The sequence below is a fragment of the Hydra viridissima genome, unplaced genomic scaffold (assembly GCF_058129835.1).
Source record: "Hydra viridissima isolate aposymbiotic clone 2 unplaced genomic scaffold, HvirCarnegie_v1 scaffold_2, whole genome shotgun sequence".
In the NCBI taxonomy this organism is placed as follows: Eukaryota; Metazoa; Cnidaria; class Hydrozoa; order Anthoathecata; family Hydridae; genus Hydra; species Hydra viridissima.
This window is the reverse complement of record NW_028324301.1, coordinates 23,559,699-23,580,000: the sequence shown is the minus strand read 5'-3', so window position 1 is coordinate 23,580,000 and position 20,302 is coordinate 23,559,699. Positions and strand designations below refer to the sequence as shown.

Sequence of the window (20,302 nt, the reverse complement as noted above, 5' to 3'; positions counted from 1 at the left end):
TGGAGCGTTTGGTTTTTTCTTCAGGATTGGTGTTTCTTTTAGCTAAAAAGTTTGTAACAGGTTTTGCAAAATGCCTAGAAGCTAAGTCAGGCCCGAATATGCACTGACCATCAGAATAATTCTTTACAATTAAAGGAACTAGTCTTTTAACTAAGTAAATTAAATTTAAATTAGAGGCGGCTTTTTTTTTTCTCTCTGGATTTCTTTGGTGTTTTGCAAGATTTTTGACACAAAAGACTGATTATAAACAAATCTCTTAGCAGATTAGCTTTTTGAAATATTATCATGACGATCAAACATAGTTTTTACTTTGGAAAAGACTAATTTGTTACTTTTTTTTAGCCATCTTTCTAGTGTGATCTGTTATAGTATATATGGTAGATTTCGGAATATTCTCTACTTTAAAATGGTTATGTGTAAATTTTTCCTTGCCACTTTCATTTTCAAGATAAATGATTTACACACTTCTACTAGTTTGTACATTCATGCAAGAGCTTTTGAATTATTTTCACGCATGTTTTTACAACTTGTTAACATTTATTAAATTTATATTAAGTTCTAAAAAAAAAAAAGGTTTAAGTATTATGATTTGCTTTATAATTTGGACATACTTATATGCATGCAAACTGTAAAACAAGTTCAATTTATAAAAAAAAGAGTTCTTTTGTCTAACTTCCCTTTCAAATGTCATACTTGTTAAATTTACTCTATCAAACCCTCTACTTATTTGACCTGGTCCATCAGCTTTATGTGTGTAATTATTAAGTATACATTACAAAAAGTGTTTTCTAAAAAAAAATGATTAGTTAAAAATTAAGTGGATTGCTGAACTATGTAAAAATTTGAGTTGTCTCAAATTGTTGTCAATATAAAAAGATAAAAAGAATATAAAAAGAAGTCTGTAAATGTGGATCAATGTTTTTTTTATTTCCCAAAATATTTGTTGATATTTATTTATGACATGAGGTTTGTCCCTTTAGATAAATATACAAATGGTATATTTACTTAAAGAAATCATTGATCTTAAGCGGTGATGATGAATATTTTTTTAAAGTTACATTTACATGAAAGACTAAAATGTGTTAGGTAGACTTAATTAGCAAATGAACATTAAACAACCTCTGGTATTTATAGAGAAGCCATTAAAACCAAGAAGAACTCTTTAACATTTTAAGGGGTTACCTTTTCTGATATATTTTATTCTAGTACTATCTATTTGTGCTAGTAAATTAATACCCTTTGTAAATTAATACCTAAACAAATTATATATATTACCTAAAGTAACTTAATACCTAAACACTTATTGTACTTATTACCTACTTGTGTTTTGTGCTAGGAAATTAAAGTGTGTTAGCAAAATATACTGTGCTATAATTTTGCAAAAAATTTACACTTTTTCCTTTAAAATTTTCTTTTCTAGAATTCTTCCAACTACACCCCTGGAAAGACCATTTTCTGAAAACTGTGGTTCATTACTTAAAATTCTGACAAACTTGAATTTTGACTACGGAAAAAATCTCATAGCTGAAAGTAATGAATCTTTAGATGTAAGGATTTATTTGATATCTTAAATTTTTTGTAGGTGTTTTTTATGTGTTTTATTTCAACTGAAATAGTGTCTATCTCTCTAAGTGCTTACTTGAATATTGTCTCTAAAGTAGGTTAAGCTTTGTAAAGCATTGTATAAAAAAAAAAAAAAAAGACAAGTTATAACAATAGTGTGCCCATGCATGTACAATGTTGTACACACATGCCCATGTATGTGTGTACAAGATTCACAGCAACATTCACAAAGAGCGTATTGCATTATATATTTTCATTGTATTACATGCTCATGTATTTTCTATATTGAAAAACCTCAGCTTAAGCCATTTTATGTGGAAGAGTAATGTTGTTTTTCAAAGTGATTGCTTCTGCTTTTAAGGCGAAAAAGAAATTTTATTGATTAACTAAACGGCCAAAAATTTTCTTGATGATTTTTATTGATGTCCTTGTTATTTAGAATGAATTGCATACACGTCTGCTCAGTATTAGGCGTCAGCTTGCAAATAAATTGGATATTGCGCCTTACATGATAGCTACAAACAAAAATCTGCAGGATATTACAAAATTCAGGTGTTTTAAAATAAATTTTTAAACTATTTTTAAAAAACAATAATTACCAAAGTCCTTTTGAACTTGTTTCTGAACTTATTAAGCTTTAAAAGTCCAATAACTTTAAATCAAATGTTACATAATGAGAAGAAATGTTACATAATGAGAATAATTGATGATAAAGTACAAACAGTGTTGTTTGCTGCTCATGTAGTAAGTAACCATGTGAGAAGAAATCTTTGAGAGAAAATGTTTTTTTGCAATTCTGTTTAAAATGTTGTATTTAAAGTTCTGTTTCAATAGCATTGCTTTTTTATGTGTTGACATTTTTTGAACTAAGAAAGCATCAAATTAAGCATAAAGAAACAATCTCTTTTTATTCACTCCATTTATGTTTTCCACATTACAATAAATCTTTATGATTTGCTTACTAATGAACTTTAAATAGAAATATTTAGCAATTTAAGTTTTAAAACCCCATTATTAGCATAGTCAACATTATAAGTTGTTAATGTTATTCAATCCTTTATCAAATGATCTTCTGTGTGATGAAATTGATAAATATTTGTTAAGTAATACTAATATTTATCTTTCAATTTAGATGTGTGCAGACATAGAGTTAGTTATTAGTCTTTTATTGTTCATGTTAGTCTTTTAGATAAATATTGAAGTTAAACCACAAGAAAACATGAGAAAATGAAAGCATAGTGAAGTACCAAACCCAAAAATGAATGTTAAATACCATAAGTAAATGGAGAGATTTTATGTATTTAAGATTATTTTACCAATTTATTTATCTACATTTTAATACAAAATAACAATCTTACCAGGGTTTGTGAGCATGACTGTGGCAACATAAAGGCTTTCAAAGTTTGTGTATTCTTTTACTATTATCCGTTGCTATGTTATGGTATAACTTGACTAAATGAGTCAATACAGTTTTCTAGGGTTTACAACCATCCAAATATACAATTATATTTTCATGAGCAAAAATTTTCTAGATACAAGTTCTCGCTTTCTGTCAAACAAGTTTGACTCATGGACTTTTAAACAACTTTTTATTTCAACTAACAATGCAGCTACTATATCATAATTATTGATATATGTTTATTCCTTTAGTATTTGTTTAAAACTTTATTGTCATTGTTTTCTAGTTCATTCATTTAAAACTGATACAAAATTAAGAAGGAAAATCTAATCAAGAAACGTTTTATTGTCAGATGTTTTACAAATATCTGACAATAAAAGTGTGTTCTGTTGTTTAGACCGAGCTCCAAATCTACTCTGGTAACAATTGATGGTATATCTGAATCTTTGTGTCAAAGATTTGGCCATGCTTTTATTAAGGAAGTTGAAGAGTTTTGTAGAGAGAAGAAACTAAGTGTTGATAACATGTCAAGCAAAACTGAAAACAGCTCTACTTTGGTTAGCTTTTGTATTTGAATGAAAAGCACATTTTTTAACTTTTTGTCTTCAACTTTCAAGGTTTTCAAGGTTTCAAAGGAAAATTTTTTTTTTTTTTTTTTGCAGTCAAAGTGTTTGACTTTAGCTCGTGGAGATGGCTTTAAAGGATTATTATCGGAAACTCAGCTCGAATCTTATGAATTATATCAAGGACAGGGGAATTCCATTGTAAGTAACAAAAGTGCATATAATAATATGAAACTTTAACATTCTCATTTTCAATCCTCGTTTTATATTTATATCACTCAATATACAAATGCAATACGAATTAGGTCCAAACTTTAGAGTTATTAAGTTTTCATCTTCTACAAGGCCGCCCTTTTTACATCCATTATTTGAACCATATCAGCCGAAATTTAGACGTCGCTCCATCCAGGTTTCTGTCAAACTCTGACAGATCTTAATTTTTTTTTTACATGATTTTTTTTTGTTTTAAAGATAGTTTTTGATTAGTTATCTTTAGTAAAGTCAAATTATTTTTAAAATCTAAAGCGTAGTTATTAATTTATTAGAGTCTCAAACTTGATCTTATTTAATTGTTTTGCATTTTTTTGTATTGAGTGATAAATTGTCCTGTCTTATTTATATAGCTATCGTTGTCTTGTTTGTTTTTTTGTTTGTTTTTTTAATATTTTTAAATTTCTTGTTCACGATTTCTTTTTACTATTTTTTTCTTATTCAGAGCGAAGTTGCAAAAAGAAGATCACTGGTTGAAGACACCATTTATGGCCACCTTTCAACTGCTTTAATTGCTGGCAAATCTTTAGATTTTAATAGATGTATGAAGTAAATATACAATTGCTTTTACCGTTCATTTCTGTACGAATGTAAACGAGCCCTTATGGATAGATATCAGTGTGTGTATACAATTTTTAAAATTGATTTTAGTTTATTATTTCGTTCGTTTAATGGAGTAAATATGTAAAGATACAAATTAAAAGTAAGTAAATTCTGATCTTGATCACATGTCATTTTATAATCTTCAGTAGAAATATCTGAACAAGAAATGATGAAGGTCGTTCAAGTTATTAGATCCAAAGAAATCAACTCAGGTAATGCTTGTATTTCTTTTACAAACCTTCATAAAAATTGTATATCGAAAATTTTTTCTCTAAAAAGTGTAAAAGTTAAGAAATTCAAAAAGTTTACATAGTTAAGAAGCTTAAATCCTTTGAAATCTCAAGTCTCTGCTGCATAAATTTTTTCTTTATTTTTACTGTTCAAACGAAAAACTTGTCTCACCGTGTTTAAAAAACAAAAATCGTGAAACGCCCCCCTTTACGAACAAAGCTTGAATTTAATTGTAATTTTGTGAATCTAGTTGTCTTGGTGCAAGAGACATCACTGTCTCTTGCACTCAGGCAATTCATTCCAATCAAGATTTCTAATCGTTTTCAACATTAAACAGCGTAAATTGCTTCTCTAGATGTAGTGATAAATATATCGGGACGAAATTATTCGTGTAAATGCACAATTAAATTGTCTTTTCAATGGCAATTATCAATCTATAGATGAACTCGATTATTTTACATATGTTCTGGTGAAATTTATAAAAATAAGCTAGTTTTAAGACTTCATCTTTCGCTTCTTTAGATATAAAACGATTGCGTCCAATTAAAGATATGTTACCCGTTGATATTAGCTTTGGAAAAATACGCTTCATAATCGCTATGCTTGAAATAACTTACGGCGTCACAGACAACCCACCCCCTGAACCTATTTTTAAAAATTCTGAAGATACCTCCCAATCAACTGTTAAGGTAATCCTTTTTATTAACTTTAGCATCATTTTTTTAGTAAAATTATTTTGTTTTTATTTCATTTCTGTTTCTTTTTTTTAATAAATAAAGCTCAATAAACTGGAAAGTTTCTTTAAAAAGAGTGAATCTTCCTCAGAAGGTATTCTACCGGTTGCCGGTAAAAGGAAAGTACCAGAATGGATGTCGACGTCGATGGTGTCGACATACAAAAGAACAAGTAGTAAAAATAAAAAACTTTTTTAGCTTTTTTTTGTTCTTTACCTTTGTAAATAATTTTGCAAAATGAAGATCTTTTTGCCTTTTTTTCGATGTTATTCCTTACCTCGGCATCTTTTCCTCGTGCAAATTAGAAAAACTCGTGTATTCTCGTGTATTCTAGAAACCATTTAAACTATGACGAAAATATTTTCAAACTTTTCAATTTCATGCAGGTTTTAAAATTAAGATAAGTTTGAAAAAAATATGTCAATCAAATGTCAGAATATGTTTTGCTTTCCACAAACATTTTTTAGTGACGTTGCTTTCTTTTTTTTTTTCTCTCTGTTAAAAAATGTTCATAAAAGTTGGCTGAAAAGTTTTTATCACGTTGTCTAAAACTTACAATCATCAGAAATATTTGCTACAATAAAAAGCAAGTAAATCATGTTTAAGCAAGTACAATACTGACGTATTTCTTGCAATGGCTTTTTGTTGTGTCTGGAACTAACCCGCTGCAAGCAAAGCGAGTTCGCTGCATGTGAAAGCTAATTCAGTCTACATGAAGTGGTGCTCGTTCATTGCACGTGTCTAGTTAATTTGCGAAAGTGGTAGTAACGATTTGGATTTTGGGCTTAAAAATAGTGGAAAACTTTTTTCTGACGGATGATCTGTTATCGCCGCGTTTAAATTTTGGAAGTTCTTGCATATCGCGGGAGCTTTCGATTGAATTGTTTTCATTTTTAGTTGCGTTCATATTTGCTACTAATTTTGGCCGTTCTTTTCGTAAAATACTCCATCCGTTTTTAGGTGAGTTTACTACAGGCAATTTATCCGTCGGGAGTTTTTCAGAAGGAAAAAGGTCGGAATCTTCGTTCTTATTTTCTTCCTCTGGAAGAAATACATGTGTATCAAAGTCATTTTGTTCCCATACTGACGAGGCCAGATCCGAATAACTTCGGCTTTTGCCCGACTTTTTTAGAGATCTTTGCTTTTCGCTGCGCTTTAACGATGATCGAGACATTTCTTTCTTTATAGTACCCCAACTATGTGCTCTTGACATTAAACTTTCATCTTGGGCATCTAAAAAGTCTTTTTTCTCTTCAAAATTGCCTAGATCATTTCTATTCGAACTTAAATCGTTGCTTATTAAAGTTTCTAATGTTTCGCTTAATGAGTATCGCTTCAAGATAGTGTTCTCCATTGCTGAACGTGTGCTAGTAATACTTATCGAGTCATCGTCAGGTTTTTTGTCCCATTTGAAAAAATTTACGTCAAAATCGCTGCTTGTACGAGATCTCTCGCTCATTGGAGATAATGTGTGTGAGCGAACGCGTGATTTTGGTTCAGGTTTGAGATAATCAATAGTATTGATTTGTTTTGAACTTTCAATGCTAGCATATGCTTCGCGAATCATCGTACTAAACGGCTCATATATTGATAAGTAATCATTTGCTGCGGATATCTCGCAAAACCTGGCGTTATATAATTTAGCAAGCGCTTTTCCTTCATCTGAGCTAATTACTCGAAGATGTTCCAGATCATTTTTATTAGCAATCAATGAATATCGCAAAGGCATAGCTTCACGAACTTTTCCAGATTTTTCGACAAAAGTTTTAATACTTTGAAGAATGTTTTCCGCGGTATTAAATGACGATCGGTCGTCTATTGCATATATTACAGCTATGCATGAAGCCCAGGATATGTGAAATTTAGTATCAACCTGCAATTAAAGTTGTTTAAGCATATTTTATTTTGATCTTGAAAGATTTATAAATTGATAACATAATCATGTTAATCAGAATACTCGTGGTATAAAATAACTGAGAATAAAATAACTGAGAATAAAATAACTGTTATAATAGTTTCCTAATACTGTGAGTATAAACAACAACAAAAAATGGATGTAACCTGTTACTTATATCTCTTTAAGAAAACTTTCATACCGAAGCTGAAGTATCTTTAAGCTCATAACTAATTACGTCATTTTCAATGGTTATGTCTCTCTTATAAGTATTTTCTACATTGTGTTGGTATTCGCCAATATATCTTTTTGTCATGAAGCGAACGCTGACCGCTAAAACAGAAGGGGAAAAAATTTTAAGTTTTTTTCTTCAATTAAATTTTTGCTTAGCGCATAAAACTTATTTCCAAAGGATAACCTTTTCTACCCAAATAAAATATTCTATTTTGTAATAAAATTATTCCTTCGCAGGAATTTTTATAACTACATTTCAAAAATATTTAATCAAAGAAATATTTGAAATTTTTTATTCAAAGGTTTGAAATATAAAATTTTTAAAACAAAGTTTGGTATCCTTCTGCGATGAAATCTAATAGCGTCAGGCCCTGATTTAGGGTATGCCGCTGCAGATAGGTTTCCACGAATAAAAGCCTCTACCAACCGAAAAAGAATAATATAGAGTTATTTTTTATGGCTTTAGAAAGGTAGGTCATTTAAAAGTAACCCTCGCTTGGATAGGGAATGGGGCCTATGAAAAGCAAACAAAAACGAACAATAGGAAGAAACTATACCAGCCATCTGTTTAAATTGTCTTCATATTTAGAAATGATTATGAATTTCGGAACTTAAAAAATTCACAGCGTACCTTAAAAGTTCAGAAAACAGCATATTAACACGAAATAAGAAAGAGTGGGGAAGAGGGGGGGGGGAGGAGGAGGTAGAGAAAAAACGAACAAAAGCAAACCTACGGAGTGGTTTAAAAATTAATTTTGAGCAATTGGGGCCTACTCTACTTTTTCAGGTACATACCTTTTTTCGCCTCTGCATCATATTCATTCAAAAAACTAGGTATTAATTGGCAAGTATTTGAGATAAAAGTATGTAAAAAAAATCTGAATGATGCGGATGTTACTTAAAAAACCCAGATAAGCATCTTATTTTCATTTATCTCAACTACGCAACTTTCTCTGAAAAATGGCTAAGGAAAGTTTCAAGGCTTTTAATGCAGACTGATGCATGTTTTATGCAGGTGATGCAGGTTCTTTATCAGATCTTGTCATGCTAGCTTAACCAATCAAAAATATACTGACTAAAAATATATTGACTGTTGCTTTATTTGGAAAAAGTGAAAGATAGTAAGAGAAAGATCTTTGATCAAATATTTACAACAAATCCTTTATTGAATGGAACAAGGTAAAACAAATAAATACACAGAAAAATTCCACCATACAACAGACGTTTTATGGTGGGATTTTTTGGCCGAAATCTTTAGACTTTAGGTAGTCACTAAACATTTTTTAGAAACAAATTTGTTCTGACAAAATTTTCATTTGATGAAATTTGCAATACTTTTGTCACATAAAACATTGATGTAACATCTAAGGATCTAGGTCGTTACTGAGGGATAAACTTTCTGATTCTAACTGAAATAAGCATATAAAATGTTCCCATTTGAACTATTTTGAACACCATTTTCACCATTTACTAGTTACCTAGACTTTTTGAGATCCACAGACATAATAATTTTTCAAAGGACAACCTATGAGAGAACTTATAATGAGTAAATTACAAACAGATTTTGCTGCCAGTCGATGTTACGAATATTGAGTTCAAAAAAACCGTTTTCATCAATTTTGGAGACATTTTTTAAAAAGCGGCTTGCTAAAGTAGTAAATGAAGGTAATTAAAAGTCTATTTTACAAAGTACAGGATGTTAAAGAATACTCAGAACTCAGAACTATACATAATATCCTTTGGATAACAAATTTTGCAACGGATTTAGGAGATGTAAGTGATATTTAGGAGATGTAAGTGATATTTAGAGCTGGATGATGATTTCCTTTTGGAAATGCAACAAAGATATTTTCTAGATAAGCTTGTTATAAAACATTTAATTCTATAAAAAAAGAACTAAGTTCATAAGTTATGATAAATTGATTTGTTCTCATGGTTACTATAAAGGTTGTTAGTTATAATATATTGGTTAGAATTCTTATATGGAAGTGTCAAATGAACGTGAATTAAAAAAGTGTAAGTAAAAGTTGTATGGCAGTTGGATTATATTATGTAAAAAAATGCTCAATACTAGAAAGAAGAAGAGAAAAATTGGAAAGAAATTAATGAAAAATTTAAACTTTCGAGTTTCTTTGCAAGCTTAAGTTTTTGAGCGATTCAAAAATCAAATTTTTGAGCCAATCCCGCCTCACGTTGCATGATGAATAGGCTTTCAATGAAGATCGACATGGAAAGAACCAAAATTTTTCAGTTCTAGGTCGGTTCTTTTCGAGTTCTTGTAATGATAATTCACGCCCAAAAAGTACATACTTTTTCTTTTAGAATGTTTGTGATGAAACCTTAAAAAAACCGACTATTTTTGGTTTATGAAGTGAATGCTTAAGCCAATGAATATTTAGAAATTTTTTGCAGAAATAGTTTTCGCGAATCATCCCCTTTAAAATGTTGCATTTTGTGTGGTCAAAAATGAAGAATTTATTTTGCAAATAGGATTTTCTTTTTTTCTTTTAAAACATTGTGAGAAGAGAGGAAAGTTTACATGATGCTATCGTAATCTTACCATCAAAAAGATTAAGGTGAAAATAATCAGAGGGAATCACGAAATGAACATTTATTATCAACTAGGTAATGCTCATTTCGTAAACAAAGATTTTTTTTTTTTTATCTGAACCTAAATTTGCGAATGAAAATGAAATTTTGAAACAATTTAATTTGCAAAAAAAAGGTTTGCTGATTTGGGAATTTTTTGGAAACTTTTTTGGAAATTACCGTCCTAAATGTTAATTATTAATAAACTAACCTGATTTTTTTAATAACCAAAATGCTAAATACATTCCTACTCAATAATTAAACTATTTTGAAATCTAAATTAAAATACTAATTCGTCGATTAATATTGAACAATTAAAACCGAACTGAAAACCACAACTTTTATTATATACTATCTGAAACTGATCCAAATCAAAAATCCATAAATACAGGTCTACTATTCGCTTCAGGTTATTTCCAAGAACGGTTTTGATTTGGGTTTTGATTTGATTTGCTCCTTGATGGATTTGAATTCTTTCCCATCTCTAAAAAAAAATCTATTTGAATAGCTATCCAACACTGTCTAACCTAAGTTAATCTGAATTTTTACTCATGATTGAGGTCATTACAGAAACCAGGCGACAAACCAGCAGTATAATCAGTGAGTCACCACCAAAGAGCTTTATATGTTTGCATACCAATTTTTTTCTTTAGTTTTCGTTTTTGATAAAATTTGTTAATCAATTAATTCAATTTAAATATTTTTTTGTTTTACTCTTAAATTCAAAGTTATGGTGATTTTATGCTTGAACTATACATTTAAACAAAAAAAAAAAGAAAGAAAGAAAAGCATTAAAAAGAATTGTTTATCAAATAATACAAGGCAAAAATAATATACATCAATACAATGTCATTTTTCTATGTTTATGAAATAATATTTGTCAGACAAAAATTGTTTTATGATGATTGATAATTTTCTCTTTAATTGTTAAAACATTTACTAAATTGTTAAACTACTATTAGTTTCAACTTTTATAAGTTTTCATTTGAAACTAGAAAGTCGTTTTAGGCTGGTTTTGCTGAAGAGTAATTTTTTATGCAACTACCTCAAAGTTGCAAACTTTGATGGTTGCTGTCTTAAAAATTTTTAGAAAAGCAATTCAACACTTGTTCATATAATCTATTTTGTGAGTAAATAGTTTTTACAGTGCTTTGATGGTTTGTTTATTTGTAATAACATTTATTTGTAATAACAATTATTTCAAATAACATTTACGACTCGATGAATTCATAAAGTGCTTCAAAACGTAACTGCATGGCGAATGCTTTTGTATGCAAGTCATTTTGAACAAAATATTTTCTACATTTTCTATTGTACCAGAATGAAAATGGTTCTCTAGCTATCTAATCTATAACCGCAGGTTTTTATTAGTAACTGCCTTTAGGTAATGTATCCTCGCTTGATTATATAAATAAGCATTTTAATTAAAAATTAACAACATGGTAACGTCATCTCCCTAAATATTAGTACAAAGTTTTTGTACCTGATTTTCCAACTTGCTGAGCGCCCAGAATTGCAATTCTAATCTCAGGCAAACAAGAAGCACTTTTTGAACGATTACGTTGTCCGATTTCATTTTTCGTCATAATTTGCTTCGTTTACATTAATATTTTTCTAAACGTAAAAATTATCAATGTTTATATTTATGTTAGAAAACTTAGCAAAAAAAAAAAAAAAAACAACAAACACGTTTTAAGTAAAGGACTTAAAAAAAAAAACGAATAAAAGAAAGAAAAAGCCGAAATCAGCTGTGTAGCACAACCTCTAGCTATTTAAAAAGTTTGAAAATTTCGAATCAAATTCAAACTCAGACAAATATTTGCTCTTTTTTTGTGACATTTTTTTTTTTTATTCGATTGTAAATTGTAATTCGTATTGTAAGTTATAATTTGCAGTTTTTTTGTTGCGCTGTTTCTTTATGGAAGATTTCCCCTATTATCGTGTTTCTCTTTTTCTTGTTACAAAGAAAAAAGAAATAATAAAAAGACGAAGTTATATTTGTTGGATCGGACGTAAAACTGATAACACGGAGCGATAAAAATGTGCATTACGTCACATAACACCCTAAATAACTGCCCTCAGTTTAAGTATAAACAAAAAATTAACTCCTGTAAAACAATAGCAAATCTGTAGAACTTCTCTTAAAATACCATGAACACATCTCTTTTTTGAAATATTGTATATATGTATGTATGTATGTATGTATGTATGTATGTATGTATGTATGTATGTATGTATGTATGTATGTATGTATGTATGTATGTATGTATGTATGTATGTATGTATGTATGTATGTATGTATGTATGTATGTATGTATGTATGTATGTATGTATGTATGTATGTATGTATGTATGTATGTATGTATGTATGTATGTATGTATGTATGTATGTATGTATGTATGCATGTATGTATGTATGTATGTATGTATGTATGTATGTATGTATGTATGTATGTATGTATGTATGTATGTATGTATGTATGTATGTATGTATGTATGTATGTATGTATGTATGTATGTATGTATGTATGTATGTATGTATGTATGTATGTATGTATGTATGTATGTATGTATGTATGTATGTATGTATGTATGTATGTATGTATGTATGTATGTATGTATGTATGTATGTATGTATGTATGTATGAAAACATGTATGTATGTATGAATGCATGTGTGTATGTATGAGTGCATGTGTGTATGTATGTATATTACAAATTTTGTAAATATACATTGAGTTAACAATGACGAATGAAAAAAAATATTTGGTATTTGTTTAACGACTATCCTCACTAATTAATTTTTTTTTTTTTTCAAAAAAAATTAGTTTTGTTCCTACTTCCGTTTCAGCAAGTGAATTCAAAAACAAGGCAGCAGCATAATCAATCAGCTAAAGACACACGAATTCTTAAACTTGCTTATAGGAGATTTATTTAATCGTACTGATCTTTATGCTCCATAAGTAAATATTTCGTAAAAAAAAAATGTAATTTTACTGTTAAATCGATGTTTATGATTTACTAATCCTTGAGTATATTGTTATACGATGGAATTGTGTTAAAAACCTCATACGGTTTAACCTATGCTGAGTTGACGTTTTCTAAATCTTCGTTCCACAGGACTCTAAAACGATTATCTTTCTAAATATTGACTTTTCTTGCCAATTAATGTTTAATGATCGAGGGATGAAAATATAAAAAATCTCACATTATTAAAAAGTTCGATTGCTTACCATTATTATTATAAAGATTATTAAATCATTTAGCAAGAGAACTTTAACTCTCCATTCCTTTAAAAGTGAAGGTGAAATCTTCTTTCAATAAACTTATAAATGTAAATTTAGATGCATAGCACTAAAAAATAAATTCAAATCTAAAAAATACACTTTTCCAATCCAGATTTTTAGTATACGATTTACCTGCGTGAGTGTAGTTCTGCGTTCAAACGCTCTCGTATATTTTTCGCATATTTCGACAGCAAAATTTTTACTCCATCAAAGTACTGGTGTTTTAAATTTTCGAAAATATCAGTTTCACTGTTGTTTCATTTCTAGCGCCATGCTTCTTGTTTTATCAGTCAACAAAAAATCGGCTAGTTTGTTCTCTCTGATTGTTTGTTGATGAAAACATTGTGTTTGGTTTGTCTTAACGCTCAGGTATTTTCTCTCTATTTTTTGTACAAATATGAGCAGAGATGAGGAGCAGGGAAGTTAAAAGCTTTATTTATATGCATTTGTTAAACATTTACTTGATTTTTATAAACCATAGTACATTTTTTTTAACTTCTTATTCATACTTTTAAATTTGATTACGATAGTTTTTCAATTTTCTAATATTTAAAAAAACCTTAATTTTTTAAATAAAAAATATTTTTATATATAAATTGTTATTAAAGTTGTCAATGAAATATAATTAAATAATTAATTTATTTAAACGTTTTATTCAGTTTATATAACAGCTAACTTATTTAAACTTTTTATAAACAGCTAAATTTTTTTATAAGCAGCTAACTTATTTAAGCATTTTATTAAATTACTATACACACTAAAATCAAAACCCCACGCAGATCTATTTTAACTCAAAATATTGCTAGCGTTCTATTAATTCTTATGCCTAAATTAAGTGAGAGAATTTATAATAGGCTTATTTTCAATAATATTTTTAACTGTTCTTTGAATTCATGTAAATAGGGTTTGATTTTATTGCTTGAGTTGAATTGTTGACAACCATTCTGTCATCTTTACCCTAAAACCTTACATGCTTTTTCGTGATATTTTTTCATAACAAGTTTCTTGTATTTATGTAATATTATGCGTTTTTTATGTATAAAAAAATCAGTTGCTTTTTAACTATGCACCGATGTTTAAAATCCAGACGTACTGACCCAGTTTTAGATAATGAAAAGTTCAATGAAGTGATTTTTGGGTTTTTTAAATGGTCTTGATTACACCATTAATAGAAATTTTGAGTCTGGATTTCATCTGGTTGTTATTTCTTCTGTATTTTTATTTAAAAAAAGAGTTTTATTTGAGAAAGTTTGCTTTTGTAGCTGTCTGATTGAAAGGAGCAAGTTTAAAAAAGCTTCCCTTTTTTTAAACCTTTGTTGTATATAGTATTAGCTGTAACAGAACATATGAAAAGTTTTAAAATGAGTATTTTTTCCTGTGATTGAATATTTTTTCCTGCGATTGAATATTTTCCTGTATTAGCCCCCAAATATATAGTCCCCAATCATACTCTCACGGTATTGCTCATAATAAAGACGTTCAAAATTGTTTACATCACCCATAGATGAAAATGCTCTCCGTTTTTTTTTTTAAATAGTCTCTCATTTCATTTCTAAATTAGTCCAAGTTAGCATGTAATTCATTCACTTTAAAGGAGATTCTGCATTTTATAAGTATAATTAAAGCTATTTATAACTATAGTCTGTGGACTTCGATGTTCTTTCATATTTTAAAACAATCCTTTCCTTGTTTTGAAAATTTTTTCAGCTGCCTTTGTGTTTTTCAAACGTTTATTTTTTTCAAACCTTTCGTGTCTCCGCCAAGCCTTCAGTTTTCAAACTCATCTCGCTCTACAGTCGAATTTCTTCCAGATCTCTGATCTTCATAAAAGGCTACATCTTCTCTTTTTGCCTGTTTTGTTATTCTCGGACCTTTAATCATCATGTCAATTAGTTGAGTAACAGATATTTCAAGTAAGGTATTTACTCTCCATCTGAAACTCTACTTGCTTCTGATTTCAGTTTGCTCAGCTATCATCCTTTCATTTTATTTTATTTCTTCTCAAGCCTAAGAATCCTTTCACTAAAAAGTTTTACCAAGCAAAAGTTACTAAAAAAGAAAATCTGAAAGACAAATTGCAAAAAATTCACCGAACAGATCTTCGGATGAAAATGTTGCATTTAACCCCAGCTCTCATCCAGATGTCAATTACTGCTGATTTTGCACACCTATTCTCTGGTTACTCACAGGTTCTATTCTGGCAAACTAGAAATCTACTTTCTGGTTTTGTTGCGCAATTTCTTCGCTGGATTGAAATCTGGTTCTCCAACATAAATCTGATGTATATTCTTTTAAATTGATTGGGAGCTAAGAAATTAATTAAGGTAAAAATTTAATTTTAAAAGTACGTTGAAGATTTTTACAAATGAAAAATTTTATTTTTTTTTCTGGATCTTTTTTCTGTGACCCATCACCGTATGTAATTTAATGTATATAAAAGATGAGCACTTTATCAAAGAATGAATACAAACTTCTGCTTCTGGCTAAAGCTTCGTTCTGCTTGTCACAATTACATGTAATCAAATAAAAACTTGACAATTTGTAAAGTTTCCGAACTTTATACCAAGCTCTTATATTTGTCTCAAACTAACATTTTTGATATATTTCATCATTTTACATATAGGGAGCCAATTTTAATGGAAGTAAACGCATTCATTATATCATTACATTATAATTGCTTAAATCGTTAGCAAATAAATTGTATATTTTTGAAATCAAGAAAACTGTTAAGGAAGCCCTAATTTTGATTGTTGGGAAACAAAAATCAGAGCACTGTCGTTTAGACTTTAGAAATAAATGGAAAGTTATTATACGCAAGCGCAGTAGAGTTAAAAATAATTTAAAATTTTTAAAATGGCTACGGATGCAAAACTTATCATTGACAACGAGTAACTTGTTTAATTTTAGATAATTAAATAGGCTTTTAACTATTTTTTCATGAAATTATTTTGAAAATAACTTGCAGCTGTACGAAAAAATTTTTAAAATAAAATACAAGACCTCTGAATGTGAATAATACCTACTTTCAGCTAAAGCAACTTTAGTGTTTTTGTTTACAATTTTTAAACCTTTTTAAAAATATTTTTGAGCGTAGAAATTTTTTAATTTAAATTTATTCAGCAGCATGAACCTTTTATCTTTTTTGCATATTTTGCTTATATGAGGATTCAATTTTTTTTTGCAGGGTTAAAAGAAAATCTTAATCATTAAACTTTTGTAACCTGTTGCTATGGTACTCTTTTCCGATGTTACTATATATATATATATATATATATATATATATATATATATATATATATATATATATATATATATATATATATATATATATATATATATATATATATAGTATAAACATTTATCTATTTTTTTTTAAAACCTTCTGAAGGAGTTAAACAGACTGTCAAAGAACAAAAAACTAGATAAATGTTTGACTTTTTTATTACTGCTCTCTTCTTTAAGAATATTGAGCACTCTATTTGTAAAATACACTAACATTGTTAGTGTATTCGACAAATAGAGAGCTCAATATTCTTAAAGAAGAGAGCATAATATTGTTATATGTTAGTAACATAATATTGTATAATATTTTATAACATAATATAGTTATATGCTAATAACATAATATATACAGTGCTTCCAGAAAGTATTAGCGCACTCGTAATTTTTTTATTATGGACAACTTCAAATCAATATAAATTGTAAAGTAATTTAAATTTTGAACTAATTTTTTTTTTTAATGAAAGGTAAAAGCAATGAAATTAAATTATAATGTCAAATATTGTCAACCTGCTAGTTTTTTTTATGAGTTAATTAGAAGTTTAATGACTACTCGGAAAAATGTCTGAAATTAAGCGTGCAAAAGTATTAGCGCACTTACAGTTTTTCAAAGATTCTAAGAAAGTTTAATACTTTATGTGACCACCTTTGTTTTTAAGGCATGCCAAGACTCTACGCGGCATAGAATCTATAAGTTTTCTGATTAGTTCTTGTGGCACGGTGTTCCACAATTCTTGGATTTGCGTTTTGAGCTGCACCAAGTTAGTGGGCTTGCTTTTTTGTAATTTGCAGTCCATCCAACTCCAAAGATTTTCAATAGGATTTAAATCAGGTGAGCGAGCGGGCCAAGGCATTAGATTCAACCGTTTTTCTTCCATGTATTGCTTTATTGAGCGTGCTGTGTGGCAAGGAGCGTTATCTTGTTGAAATTGCCAGGTGGAGTCAGCCTTGAAAACGTCCATTGATGGCTTTAAATAATCTTCTAATATCTCTTTATATCGATGTTGATTAAGGCGATCAGTGTAAAGATGCGCCAGTCCATTGCTAGATCCAGCAATGTAGCCCCAAATGCCAATTGAACCTCCTCCTCCTTAAACTTTTGACATGATAAAACGAGGATTATATTTTTCGTTTTTGTATCTCCTCGCAACAACCCTTTTCTTGCGATTAATAATTTCAAAATTTGACTCGTCCGAGAAAATTACTTTTCTCCATTGCTCTACAGTCCATGCAGCTCTCTCTTTGCACCATTTTCTACGCTTGAGACGGTCTTTGATGCTTAATAGTGGCTTCTTTGTTGCAAGGTATGAATAGAGGTGTTTTTTCTTCATAAGCTTGCTAATTGTTGATCGGCTAACTTGATGTGCACCCAATGCTGTATTCAGGTCTGAGTCGATTTCGGCTATGCTCATGTTTGGGTTGCGTCTAGCGAGAATAACTGCTTTATTTTCGTCCCTTTCTGACATTTTTTTGGGACGACCAGAGTGACTTTTGTCTTTGACTGTTCCAAACTCATTATAATTTTTGAGCGTTGTTCTAACGCTGCATTCACTGATATCAAGTTGACGTCCGATTTCTCGATTGCTGAGACCACTTTTGTTCAGGCCAACAACTTGCCACTTTGTTTCAATTGATATGCTCCTTAAACCCATATTTTTGTTGATGCAATTTTAAAGTTTTAACTAGCTGTATTTCAAATGATTTTCCGCCACTTCAATTTATTCCTCTTATATTTTTTATTGACTATTATTAATCAGCAGAGAGTTTTTAACAAAAATTAACCAAAAAAGTTTTTCTCAAAGGAATTAAACGAGTGTGCTAATACATTTTAAATGAGTGCGCTAATACTTTTGCACGCTTAATTTCAGAAATTTTTCCGAGTAATCATTAAACTTCTAATTAACTCATAAAAAAAACAAGCAGGTTGACAATATTTGACATTATAATTTAATTTCATTACTTTTACCTTTCATCTAAAAAAAAAATTAGTTCAAAATTTAAATTACTTTACAATTTATATTGATTTGAAGTTGTCCATAATAAAAAAATTACGAGTGCGCTAATACTTTCTGGAAGCACTGTATATATATATTTAAGGCAGTGGCCTTATTCTTCACAAAAATATTAATTAACAAATTATATTCAGATTATAATAATGTAACTGAGGTCTAGCTTTATTTGTATCTTTGTAACATTTATAACATATAGAAAGAGCGCTCCGGTAGGAGCAGGTAAAATCCTTATTTTTTAAAATTCTGTAACCGTTTGCATAGCAGTATATTGGTTAAGTTATTTTACCTAAACATGCATATTGGTTAAGGTATTTTACCTAAACATGCACTGATTTTAAATTATCATTTTTGGATTCTTTCTTGTTTCGGAACCTTAAACCTTCAAACCTTTTTTGAGTGGCGCTCAAAAAATGTCTTTGGCCCACTACATGACGACTTGACCCTGGTTAATGTCACCCAGTGTAGTGCAAATGACAACTGTAAATATCTGAAAGTTATAGGGAAGTTTGATTGTTCTAATGATAGAAATAAGATTTTGCAATATCCGCATAAATGTTGATGTATTAAATTTGTATAAAATTGAATTTTTATTTATTTATGCCTAGAAACTAAATGATGGAAGAAGAAAGCGTGTTAGAATAGGTTTCCATTTAGTACAGAGACAAAGGGCAGTTAATGTTTTTCTTGAAAGCACATTGTTTATTGTACAATAACATTTTTTACACATTTTTGGAGGATGGAAAAATTCCAAATCTGTCATTTCAACATGAAACAGCTTCTCTAATTTTACTTTAAGAATTTCTCCTGTAAAATAATGCTTTTTACCAAGTAACTGTCCACAAATTCTGCAAAGGAGTTTAATATTTTTGTTGTGAAGTTCCATTTTATCTAATATTAGACTATTTAAAAAATGGTATATATACACAATTATATATGTTTTTTTTTTACAAATCCTAGTAATTCATTCATATTTATCAACCAATTCCTATATATTTATACTCTTTTTGAAATCTCTTTCTCTATTTCTCTTTATAATATATATATATATATATATATATATATATATATATATATATATATATATATATATATATATATATATATATATATATATATATATTAGGGCGGGCCAAATTTTTTGTCGAGTAGAGCCGCCCCCTAGGATGGTTCTATGGACAATTCTAAGCAACTTTGGTGAAGGAACCATAGGTCTATCTCGATTTTCGAGTCTCCCACTTTTCAAAAAATGATTTTTTCCCATAACATCGTTTTCATTCAAAATTCAATTTTTTATTCATCGTTATATTATCTTTTTTATGTGTATATAGGGGGTTTTTGGGGTCGAGAAATTCATTTCTGATCTTGATTTTTACCTTTGACCACCGCCAGAGGGCGTTTCATGCATATTTTAACTATTTTTTGTCTGTTTTCCGAGAAAAATTACAAGTTTTTCGGTAAAATTGATCTTTATTTTATTTTTTTCCACAGAAATTCAACTTAAAAAATAAGAACATGTATAAAAAATTTAAAAAAAAAAAGAATTTAGTAAGAAAAAAAAGCGACAAACTGTTGTTGCTTTCAAATCAACAACGTATTTAAAAAAAAAAAATTGGTAAAACATCATTACCGACATATTTGGCCGAAA

The 20,302-nt window shown here is 29.0% G+C and overlaps 2 protein-coding genes across 16 annotated transcripts in view; one reads left to right on the top strand and one right to left on the bottom strand.

Annotated features, from left to right (window-relative positions):
• Window positions 1–5,621, top strand: part of LOC145187656 (bifunctional 3'-5' exonuclease/ATP-dependent helicase WRN-like) — a 17,484-nt gene extending 11,863 nt beyond the window's left edge. For 6 of the 14 annotated variants that reach the window (XR_016449642.1, XR_016449639.1, XM_090077854.1 and 3 more), the window contains exons 19-26: window positions 1,421–1,547; window positions 2,003–2,115; window positions 3,360–3,519; window positions 3,625–3,726; window positions 4,241–4,337; window positions 4,545–4,610; window positions 5,152–5,318; window positions 5,409–5,621. Coding sequence is in view for 4 of the 14 variants with exons in the window: in XM_090077854.1 (XP_089933980.1) it covers window positions 1,421–1,547; window positions 2,003–2,115; window positions 3,360–3,519; window positions 3,625–3,726; window positions 4,241–4,337; window positions 4,545–4,610; window positions 5,152–5,318; window positions 5,409–5,561 (985 nt within the window). In the remaining 10 variants the exon portion in view is untranslated. Of the gene's footprint in view, window positions 1–1,420; window positions 1,548–2,002; window positions 2,116–3,359; window positions 3,520–3,624; window positions 3,727–4,240; window positions 4,416–4,544; window positions 4,611–5,151; window positions 5,319–5,408 lie in introns of those variants that run through there. The other 8 variants (XR_016449636.1, XR_016449644.1, XR_016449635.1 and 5 more) reach the window with 3 other exon arrangements.
• Window positions 5,622–5,881: 260 nt separating this feature from the next.
• Window positions 5,882–13,707, bottom strand: LOC145187693 (uncharacterized). 2 transcript variants are annotated; one of them, XM_080064155.2, is made up of 4 exons: window positions 13,499–13,707; window positions 11,564–11,694; window positions 7,460–7,590; window positions 5,882–7,236 (listed from the first exon to the last, which is right to left on the bottom strand). In XM_080064155.2, the coding sequence occupies exons 2-4, from the start codon at window positions 11,664–11,666 to the stop codon at window positions 6,109–6,111; spliced, it is 1,362 nt and encodes a 453-aa protein (XP_079920281.2). In that variant the 5' UTR covers window positions 11,667–11,694; window positions 13,499–13,707; the 3' UTR covers window positions 5,882–6,108. The 2 variants fall into 2 exon arrangements, with proteins under 2 accessions (XP_079920281.2, XP_089933983.1); XM_090077857.1 differs by lacking the exon at window positions 7,460–7,590 and having other exon boundaries at window positions 13,499–13,669.
• Window positions 13,708–20,302: the final 6,595 nt, after the last annotated feature.

Coding starts and splice junctions, on each gene's coding strand:
- LOC145187693 (XM_080064155.2), bottom strand. CDS start 11,666: ATGACGAAAAATGAAATCGGACAACGTAATCGTTCAAAAAGTGCTTCT. Junction 7,591..11,563: donor TCAGCAAGTTGGAAAATCAG/GTACAAAAACTT, acceptor CTTCTGTTTTAG/CGGTCAGCGTTCGCTTCATG. Junction 7,237..7,459: donor TTAAAGATACTTCAGCTTCG/GTATGAAAGTTT, acceptor CTTTAATTGCAG/GTTGATACTAAATTTCACAT.